The 11,345-nt window shown below is 41.5% G+C and overlaps 1 protein-coding gene across 2 annotated transcripts; it reads left to right on the top strand.

Moving 5' to 3' along the window:
* Positions 1 to 1,333: 1,333 nt before the first annotated feature.
* ccnt2a (cyclin T2a) lies at positions 1,334 to 11,064 on the top strand (the record flags this gene model as incomplete). Of its 2 annotated transcripts, XM_080497984.1 has the most annotated exons (10): positions 1,334 to 1,491; positions 2,267 to 2,348; positions 2,430 to 2,558; positions 2,871 to 2,931; positions 3,454 to 3,516; positions 4,221 to 4,266; positions 6,905 to 7,068; positions 7,289 to 7,359; positions 7,832 to 9,065; positions 9,232 to 11,064. In XM_080497984.1, 10 exons carry the CDS (start codon positions 1,334 to 1,336, stop codon positions 9,303 to 9,305), a joined length of 2,082 nt encoding a protein of 693 aa, XP_080354110.1. In that variant the 3' UTR covers positions 9,306 to 11,064. The 2 variants fall into 2 exon arrangements, with proteins under 2 accessions (XP_080354110.1, XP_080354109.1); XM_080497983.1 differs by lacking the exon at positions 9,232 to 11,064 and having other exon boundaries at positions 7,832 to 9,202.
* Between the last annotated feature and the right edge of the window lie 281 nt (positions 11,065 to 11,345).

Below are 11,345 nucleotides of genomic sequence, written 5' to 3'. Positions count from 1 at the left end.
TTGATAATTTTGTTGATCCAATGGTTTCTTAGTGGTTTTTATTGGTGATGCTTAGTTCTTTTGCTTATCCATCTCATTTGTCTGTTAATTAATATATCTATTTTTTAATAACTTTGTTTTCCTCAACATCTATGGTTATGATGCTTTCCTTCCTTTGAACAAGCTGTCTTAACAATGATGGTGGATGTTTAATTGAGGGGGAGTAAGAACAGATAAATAACACCAATACTTGTTCTGAAAAGGTGCAAATTACACTATATGGAAAAAATTATGCACTTCTAAACATTAAGCACCTAGGCATTCCATCTGCCTTACAAAATACGTTTAATATGAATGAGCTATTTGTGCCCCCATGTGTTGGTATTGTAAAGTGGAATTTAAGCACAACAGAAAAAAAAAACAGGATGGCAGGATGAGCAATTATAGTGCAATAGTTGGAATTTTATTACGTGATTAACTAGCCAAACATCAGTGGGTTCACTCACCTACATTACTAAGGATCAAATGAAGTGATGTTTGGGCATGTTGCTATTGGATTGGAGTGGTGGAAATGTGTTCAGTGGAGCATTCTGTCATCCTGATTATGAAGGTTGTTTTATTAGGGTTTGCTTTGCCCTATAACTGCGCCCAGAGAAAATCTTAAGATATTGTGTTCACAAGTGTACACCATGGAAATAGTTGGCAGTGCAATTTGTTCTGTTCTCGTAAGACTGGGTCTCCGTACACAAAGCAAATGCTTGACATGATTGTAGATTTTGGGGTGGAAAAAATTGAATCTCAGCTCTAAACAATATCATCAGCAGGAGATTGCAAGCCTCAATGAATGCCAACGATGTACCTGCAAAGGTTGGATACACACTATGACCACCAAATAAGTCTTCAAAGAAATGTGGAAGCTGTTTTGGCTGCAATGTGGAATCGACATCGTTATGAACTTTGTGGATGGGACAATTTCTTAAACGGAGAATCCTATAGGTTTTTTTTGTTTTGTTTTGGGGGTTTTTTCTAAGGATTGTAGGTGTAGTGTTGTAATCAACAACCCAGGATCTGTCCTGGCATCCCATAGCATCCCAAGATCATGACTTTAACAGCCCCAGACTGAGTAAAAATCAAGACCATAAGGGCCTGAAACCAAGTCAAGACCATACCTTTGGAAACGTGGTCTCGAGTATTTCTACTCGTGGAAGGTGTTTCGATGCTTTCTGTTAGCGGTATAAATGTAGACTGTTTCGGCGCCACATTGGATCCGGACGCCAACAAAGACGTCGTGTCTTCCTGTGCGACCTGACGTCACATCCGGGCTCTCGCTCCCTCGGTGAAACGTTACAGAGTAATGGCGGCGTGCCGGGGGTCTTCGTCCAAGTGGTATTTCACCCGGGAGCAACTCGAAACTACGCCGTCGCGCCGATGTGGAGTAGAACCAGACCGGGAGCTCTCCTACCGTCAGCAAGCGGCGAATCTGATCCAGGATATGGGCCAGAGACTCAACGTGTATCCTTTGTAAACAGAGTTCTCCTCGATGAAGCCGACATGGCGCACAGCTAACCACTGCAGGCCCGCCAGCTCGTCCCATGTTGTGTGCTCGCGTATTGTGGTGAAAAGTGGCACTTGTCGAGTTATATGCTTTGATTCTAATTTCAGGGAAGTGTTGTTATCCAGATGTAGGTCACGTAAGAGGCCTCTATTATCTCAGGTTTGCAGCAAGAAGCATGCCAACATGCTAACTGTATTAGCTTCTGGGCTAACTATTAGCGTCTGAAAGGCCATTAGTCAGCTGATGCTCGACTCCCGTCTCATGCAAGACCCGATTTAACTCGCTAAAGAGAAAATGTTTCTTGTAGTGTGTACTCTTGGCATGAATGTGGCTCGTCGTATTACTGTCAGTGTAGAATGGTTTGTTCCGCTCGCACACTGTTACCTAACGGAGCTCCACACGCTGCTTGAAATAAAACTGTTTAACCCATCAATAGCCAGTGGGAATGATTTCTATTGTAAGATGGCTTTGATTCAGTGGTACTAGCACAATCCTATCACATCGATTGGTATGAAAAAGAAAGCAAAATTCAGATGCACAATTGCTTACGTAATGCTATTGTTTTGCAGCGTGCATGAAATACTACAGTGAATCTCCGTAGTAGAAGAAATGAAACATGCCATCTTACATGTGAGGGCAAACGATCAATTTGATGTTTATTTGATTTATGATAGGATATTGCTTGACTGCTTGAAATATTACAATATACTGATTCCTTAACCCAGCCCTCAGCTCTCAATTAACAATAAATACAGCAATTGTTTACATGCATAGATTTTATATGCACCACTCGTTCACCAAATTCCATAGAAATGTAAGTATTCAGAAATCGATTAATACGTGTTTGAAGGAAATGTTTTCTAATGGTTGAATATGTCTTGATGCTTCTCTGCAGACGATATCTCCCACCACCTTGTTCTTGGCTGCAAAAGTGGAAGAGCAACCTCGGAAACTCGAGCATGTGATTAAAGTTGCGCATGCTTGCCTAAACCCGCAAGAGTCCCCCCTAGACACAAAGAGTAATGTAAGTTGGGGTGCCATCTTCTATTCCCTTTTCGTTCTATGTTTTTCCTATTGTCAGAGTGGTCATGGGATCCCTATGTATAAGTGACTGCGTGATGTTCCTCTTGGCCCTTGTACAAAGGGTCTTGTTTTCTCTGCCCTGGCCTGCACTCCGTGTATACCAAACACCTACATCTAACAAGGCTTATGTTAATGGTAAAAGAAAAATAAGCCTATAGCCTTTGGAATTTTGGCCATGTGAAATCACTTATTAGGGGTATAGCTTAATAGACTCATTACAATTGTGTTGTAATGACTGTCTATCAAACTTCAGGCATACCTCCAGCAAGCTCAAGAGCTGGTGATACTTGAATCCATAGTGCTGCAGACCCTGGGTAAGTAGTGGTGACTGGAGTGGATGACTTGAGCTTTCTTTATCATTTCCTTTTAATGGCTAATCGGTAAACGTAAGGAAGCAGTGCCCTTGAACATAACTCTTATTTATTTTTCACTGAATTGTTCATCTCTTCTGTGGCAACCTTGTGAAATACATATTTTTCAGTACGTTTGTAAAGGTGACACATCATTCTTGTATTGCCATGAAACGTGGCTATAATGTGGTTGGGAGATTCTGCAAAATGTTAAGTCGACCTCAACAGTCAAAGCATTTTCCTTCACGTGGTGTGACAAATTTGGGCTCCCGTAACTGTACAATGTGGTGAAATCGTCGAGTGAAAGTGGGTAAGAGTTTAAGTGTGTGCTTTTAATTAATTGACCTTGTTCTCTTTGCATTTATCACTAAAGTCTGGCTCATTAGCTCCAAATGAAGCATTGCACTTCTTTGTTCCATCATTGAATGACTTGTCACCTCCCAACTGTGTCTGTGTTGAACTCACCTGTCATGTATTTTGTTCCAGGCTTTGAAATTACTATTGATCACCCACACACTGATGTGGTGAAATGTTCCCAGCTAGTGCGAGGTAGAGGCTTCCTTCTTTGCTCTTTGTGCCCTCTGCTCTTGTTTGTCCCACCTCAGATATGGGTGGGGTGGGGGGTGAAAACCTTGCTGATGTAATGGTTACAAGGCCACATACCTTATTGACTTGAAGACCCTTTGATTTGATTGTACGACATTAATGTTAATGACAACATTTGCCAACGCTGATTGAGCCAAGACTGAGACTAAATCTAATGATACTCAAAAACGTCTATAAAAACATTAGTCTGCAGCATTCGCCACTTCAGATAACTTTATTAACTGCAGATTTATTATTGACATTTTTATGATAAATTCATCTATTAATATGTACATTTTTGACTGATAATCTTGTGTTCGTTCATTATTATCAGTAATGTATTGGAATTATTTTAGTTTTCTATTGCGTCCCATTTCACTTTGTCAAATTATTAATTTATTAAAACGGCTGCAAAAAAATTCAGTAAGTTGCACAATAACATTGAGCATTAGGTTCCCTTCAGCTTTGCAGTCACTCTAAATTTAATTGTCCTAATTTCTGAACGTTTCTGAAATATTGCATCTGGTTGCATGATTTTTATTTTGACAGTCTTGGCTCAATCAGTGCAGCAGAACCCTTCTTCAAAATGGTAAATGTTGAGATCCTTCCCTGATGATTGCAGGAATACTAATGCTTGTTTCCGATCTCCACTCTTTTCTCTCTTACAGCAAGCAAGGATCTGGCACAGACTTCCTATTTCATGGCTACCAACAGGTTGTTATCCTGCCCCTCCTTTGTTGCACTTTGACTGCACACCATAGCTTCCTGTAATGCAGGGTACCCTTTCAGTGTCCAACGGGCCCTCCTTGCGCTGGTGGTTGTTGGGACGCTTGCCTCCTCTCCTCAGCTCCCCTCCTTTAATGCGAGGCGGTGGGACATGGTGGCTCACAGCGTTACCGGCCCCAGCCGCAGTGCGGTGTATTGTACAAGGGACCATGTGTTGGCACAGATGGGTTGAATGCAAGATGCGAAGTGTAGTGGTGCGCTTGAAAACCACATGTTTGTTCGGTTGAGAAAAAGTGCATAAGTCTAAAAGAAAGACACTGGTAGCCTGAATAGCAGCTAAAGATTTCACAGATGTAAACATTTCTCGTAGAGGTCCTTCCGGTAAGTACCGCAGATTAATTTTTTCATTTTTCTCTCATTCATTTTTTTTCCCTCCCAAGTGCATTTTTCTACATTTTGTGATACCAGCTTGTTATTTGCAAAGTATTTCCAGCTCTGCACCATCATTTTATACATTAGCTCATGTAAGCTATAATGAAGCCTACTTTTGACCCTTTAAAGACCTGCAGAATTTATGTTTTTCCATTGGCTCGCAAGGGTCTGTTACTATGCTGTGCCAAGCCAAGCAGTCCTAATACAGCTTTTCTGTATTGGGCGGAAAGTGAACAGCCTCCCAATAGAACTCGATAGTGATGGCAAGATGCTGGGCCAGACCCAGTTTTAAAATATTCCATAAAGTTGCTTGAGCTTTATTAGAATAGATGTGCTGTTAATGAGTGGCTTGGTACAGCTCAACCCTCTGCTGTGGAAAACCACAATATGCAATTAGGTAAATAATTATACTCTGAACAGATCAGACAGCATTGAGTAGTTCTAAAGTGAGGACGAGTCTGTCCTGATCTCTTTTGACTGAAAAACCTGGTCTTCAAAGGGTGTGTTTCAAATGAGTCAGTGTATGGAGGGATTGGTGTGAATGTCATTTACTTTGTCTTTTAACAGTTACTAAATAGTCGAACAGTGTCTGGATGCTGGTCATGAATTGTTCAAAAATGGTGCATGAAATGGTGCAAAAGTGTAATGTTACCTGTGATTGAAGGTAGCCTAATATTTCTAGTTAGTCTAAAATTGTTATTTTTAGGTCAAAACAAGATCAATTTAAAATTGCTAAAGTCAAATGCTACTAAATTTTTGTTTATAGCTACTGAATTAATCTAAAGTCACAACTACAGAGTCCAGACATTGTACATGTTTATCTACACACAGTTACCATACATCCTTAAAAACAGATGCGTTTTAAAGTTTATCTATGCTTAAGTTAGTGATTCTTTCGAGTACAGACTTGGATGAAGTCAGACTTAACTTTGACTCAGTCGTTGATACAGTACCTCAACCATGTGAAATCATGAATTGTTTTCTTAATGTTGAATGTGACTATATATATTGTCTTGATAATTTGATGGCAGCTATTTGTCTATTTTCACTTGCTAACTTTGATGTGATAATGTTGTTTCTTTGTGAGCTGCAATGAATGCTTAAAATACTAATTCCTGCAATTTCATATTTGGACGTGCATAAGGTTAATTTTATGTTATTGCATATTGTCTGAGCTTTGTTATGGTCCAAATGAGTACACTCATGCACATCAACAGGGGTCACTGAAATGTCTGCTGCATTTCTTGGTTTGAATAATCATACCTTTTATTTGTTCAAACGGTCCAAAGAGAGGCCGTTTGGGAAAGCAACTTGTCACATAACAATGTGCCTGTAACTTGTATGGCCTTGTGCTCCGTGTATTTCACACTGAGCAGACATCAACTTACTGCAGGTTGCTAGTTAAATACTGAAGGCAGCCCCCTCTGTGCTGATTTTGCACATGTTTTTATGCCCCATAGATTAAACCAGAGATTTTGTAGTAATTTGACACATGGCTCAAATAGTTGTGAATGATTTTGCTGTTTTGCATTGTTATAAACCTAATAGAGATGTTGGATTAAGAGTGAATTCTCTTTTAATATCGGTTGATACCAGTGGTGTGGTAGTCCCTGGAGAAGTGGACGTACATTCAATTTTTGCCGTCTTTTTATTTTGAAGAAACGGTGGCATGTAGGAAAACTAATAAACGTCCCATAGTATCTACTTATTTTCACATAATTCGTATATAATTTATCAGTTAACAATATTTACCTCGTCCTGACTCGCACTAGTTTTCCCCACTAGTCGTCAGCCCCCACGCTGCACTGTAAACAGACAACCTGTCAAATCTGTGAATTCAGAGAATACTAGCCAATTAGAGTAGGGCGGGACCTGGCTTCATTCAGAAATTGGGTTCCTTGATACTGCTGAGTGTTGCATCATGGGGATTTATATAGCTTGTACGCAATGCTGACTGAAAAATAAATGTGTATACCTGCATTTACCCGAGACGACACCACTGGTTGATGCCTTTATTAGCTTCCTTGTTGTATGAACTAGCTACATTATTGTCTTTTTGCACCAATTGCATCTTAAAACTGTCTGCTCCTTTTTGTGTTTTCCCTCTTTTGTTCTCAACATGTGGGATCGATCGTGACCTGGCCCAACTCAACTCCCTCACATACATGAAATACCTGAACACGCTCTCATAAAGTCTGCACCTCACGACATTCTGCCTCCAGTACAAGCCCACAGTGATCGCTTGCGTGTGTATCCACCTGGCGTGCAAGTGGTCTAACTGGGAGATCCCAGTTTCTACGGACGGGAAACACTGGTGGGAGTACGTGGACAACTCCGTCACTCTTGAACTACTTGATGGTGAGATGATAGATATTTTGCTTCGTTACAACAAACTGCATGGAATGGGTTTATTTTAGGATAGTGGCTTTCTGCCTGCAATAGATTTTTTCATGGTTGTGCTTTATAAGAATCTTCTCTTACAAAATCCTGTAGGATGTCCGTTGATGACGTCTTCGAATGACCGAGACGGTTGTGCAGCGCAAATTTGACAACTCCGTTCATGTCCTGTGTTTTTCAGAGTTGACTCATGAGTTTCTGCAGATTCTGGAGAAGACGCCAAGCAGGTTGAAGAGGATACGCAACTGGAGGGTACGATGTGTCACAATGTTTCCCAGTCAGTGGCAAGATAAAAAATAGTTACAATTATTGTTGGACAATCCCTCATGTATGTGTATTGCATTACTTTCGACCAATATTATTTATGTGAAACGATATACATGCATGATAAGAGCTTAATCAAAACATGGTGGGTAGAAATAAAAAAACATTTCAAGCAGTTTTTTTGTGTGACAAATCCTGCCAAATTAGATGATTGTTCTATTGGATGACCACAATTATAAGACCATTAAAAAAAAAAACATTTTGCAGGCCAAATGTGATTTTAAGAAAACATTGATCTCTCAGCCTTATACCTTGCTCAACTCGAGCCTTGCTTTTACCCCACTTATAATTGGGCATCCTCACTGCAGCATTTGAAATGGCTTGTTAACTTCAACTTTTGTCTGCGAAAAGAAAATGTAATACCAAACTAGTCAGCCTAACTAACTTTTGTGCCCTCTAGGCAACACAAGCTGCCAAGAAGCCCAAGACTGAAAATTCCAGTTTAATGGACAACCCATTTCCTTCAGCGTCACAAGACCAAAGTGATTCTTCTTCCAGCCTGAGTTATTCTAAAGCGGGCACTGCCTTCACCATGTCCATATCCGGTCAGTCTCAAAGATCATCCCTTTCTCTGGACAGCATCTCTGCCACATACAATCCAGGCAGCCACAGTGAATGGCCCCAGAGCCAGGCGGGGTACCCATCCGGCTGCATTAAGCAGGAACCTCTCAGCATCCCTATCCAGGAAGCGGCAGCACCCTCACAAATGTCCGTACCCTCTTTGCTTCAAGCAGTAATTAAAACTGAGAAAACCTTAGATTTCAATCCTATCAAACTAGAACAAAGAGGATCTAGTGGGGGTGGAGTAAGCAAGCATCAGCTGCCAACTCCATCTGCTTACCCTCCACCTGCTCAGCTTCCTGCACCTCAGCCCTCCTCAGCTCAGAAGCTTTCGCTCGACAAATACAGGGAGAAACACGTCTCTGAGGTCGCACTCCCCGGACAGAAACGTAGGCAGGAGCAGCATGGAGGGCTAATGGATTGTGACAGAGGAGAAATGTCATCCTCCTCTTTTACCTATGCACCAGCTACCGTGAGCCAAGTCGACCATAGAAAACACTCACAGCCCCACCAAATGGCCGGGGGCACCACAGCATCCCCAATGAAGATCAAAGTCCCATCCTCCGTTTCAGGCCAAGATAGACGCCATTATAGTGACAAACGGGACAAAGGCCTGCCTAAACTCCACCTGGGCGTCCCTGGCGGCAGCTCCCTCGCCCAACCAAGCAAAGACGAATTCAAGATGAAGATTAAAGTTTCATCGTCGGAGCGCCACAGCTCATCGGACGAAAGCATGGCCGCCAACAACAAGAGTAAACATTCCAGCCCGCTGGTGAGCAAGGAGAAACACCGCGGATCGGAGCACAACCTTCATCGCCACCACAAGCACAGTCACGCACACAGCGGCAACGGGCGAGGAGACACCGAAGGACCGGGGAGCGTTGGCGGCTTGCTGCGGAGCCCCCCAGGACTGGTCAGCATGGAAGGGTCCACGCTCGCGGCAGCTGGATTGGCCCCTCCGTCGTCATCCCGCAAGAGAGGCCACCCCGAGGTCAGCCACAACCACCACCCTTCATCCTCCAGCTCTTGCTCCAAAGTGAGCAAAGTCCCCAAGGGTGGCACTGGTGCTGCAGGTACTTCATCTTTTTCTTCCCACCTTTCCCCCCCTCGCTCCTCTCCTGTACTGCAGTGTGTCTTATCTGGCTTGCAGCTCTATGGCTAACCTCCCTCCCTCCCTCCCCCCCTCCTCCTCTCTCTCTCTCTCTCTCTCTTTCTCCTCCTCCCTCCTGTCACATTCAGGTGGGCTGCGGACCTCTCAGCAGTACCCTCCTCATAGTGATTCGCCACATGAAGTAGGAGAGCAGAGACACTGAGTCCACCACTCTGCGGTCATGACCAGCACTTGGAAATGGCAACAAACAAATCCACAGCTCAGACTTTTTCACTTCCTTGATAAGTGCCCTCAAGAGAGAGAGAGAAAAAAAAAACTTTTCATGTGATGTTAAACCCTTTATTGCAATGCAGAAAAACAATCTGCAATTAAAAAAAAAAAAAAAAAAATAGATAGAAAATGTACTGTTGGACTCAATTTCTGCGACACAAGAAAGATGGAAAAACATATGCTTCCTGACTCACATCTCTGTGCTGTGATGCTCAGTCCTGTTATTCTGTTAGTGTGTCAAATTGCTGCTCGGCTAGCCTTCCTCCTCACGCGGGTTTCAATAAGTGCGGAGGTGATGAGAAACGTGTTTCCATCAAGGAAGGGAAGGAAGTTCCTTTGATACATGTCTCCATACAGCAGAACACAAGTATTACAAGTACTATAAACGGCATGAAAGGTGCACTTTCTTTATGACTTTTTTTTTTTTTTTTTTTACAAGTAATTTAATTGAATCACATTTGTGTGGTTGATGGAGAACGCTCACGGCCAGCTGGAGAGAGGAGTTTTTGTTGGCTGGCATTCCTTTTAGTACCTTTGTTGGATGCAGTTTTTTTTTTTTTTTTTTTCCATTCGTAAAAGTATGATCTCCTCAATTACTTTGTCTTGGTTTCTTTTTATACTTAAATACTGTGCGTATAATTTTCGTGTTTCAATCATCAAAGGGATTTAAAGAGAAGAGCGCTTACTTGTTTACAGATAGTGGAGATAAATGTACATACATTTTTGTATGTTTAAAGAAAAAAAGCTATACCATGACTACTCAGGTTTGGAGCTGCTTGTAAGTATAACTAGAGAACTATAATACCTGTACAAAAAGACAAAGTTTTATTTTGAGTGGATTGGGCATCATCGGGTGTATGATTGCAGCATTCCAGTGGTGTGTGCTTCTTGCAGCCTTGCGATAGACATGGATCTACTGTAGTTTTCCCATCACAGGAAATATCAGCTGATTCCTTCAGCACATCCAACAACTAGTTACCACATCAGAGCGATGCAATTTGTACCAAAAACATATTTTTTTGGACCTCTACGTAGACCTTAAGCTGGATGCCAAAGGTTGTGCCTCAAAGAGAAGAAAAAAAAAATAACAGTAGTAGTGTGCTATTAAAGTTTACATAACCCTTTTTTTCCTGTTTGTTTGTTTTTTTACACTTTGAAGTGCATCTGACATTTCATGACGCGATGCTGTAGCTGGATTGGTGTCAGCCCTTGAGCTGGACAAGTGTTAATCATCAACAGGGTACTATTTGGGGGTGAGCAGCAAAAACACTGGTTACAGCAGTTACTAATTGAACTTATGCAAGATGACCTGCTCGATACGTGGGGAACCGCAAGTATCTGCAATTTAGATCTTTTTCTTTCCGTGTAATCCAATTGGTTGTGTTTCTGTTGATAACCATGAGTATGACCGAATATGGTTTCATAGATTAAACTCGCTATTCTATCATGTAGATACACCCAGGTTCTGTCTGTTTCTGACCGGTCCATGTAGGATTTTTATAACGTTCAAAACCCGTCGTAAGCCTGAGGGTGAATTGGTTTGCACCTTGATTTATGATTTTTATTTTTTGGGTTCGGCATCCAAACCAGCAACACTCATTGCAACCAAGCATAAATGGCTATTCACATCCTTTTCTTCATTTACCCTTTATTCATTTCAATATTACAAATAAAGTTGAAAGTTGCCACTACCCCGATTCTGTTTTTTTTTTTTTTTTGTCTCTTTATTACATGCACAGTAATATCTGTTACTGGACTGCATACATCATTATCTGATGGTTGACCATGTAAATGACGAGTAGCTTATGTCAGATTAAATTGTATAGTATGTTATTTAAAAAAGCATTTTAATCACAATCTACACTTAACAGTATGTCAGATTGGCACATATATGCAGTCGGTTACAAAAATTTATTATTTCATCAATTATACACATCTCCCTGTGTAAGTGCAAATATTTACAGAAAAGCAT

The sequence above is a fragment of the Blennius ocellaris genome (genome assembly GCF_963422515.1).
Source record: "Blennius ocellaris genome assembly, chromosome: 6".
NCBI lineage: Eukaryota > Metazoa > Chordata > Actinopteri > Blenniiformes > Blenniidae > Blennius > Blennius ocellaris.
Note: the sequence above shows the minus strand (reverse complement) of the source record. Positions and strands in the feature narration are given on the sequence as shown.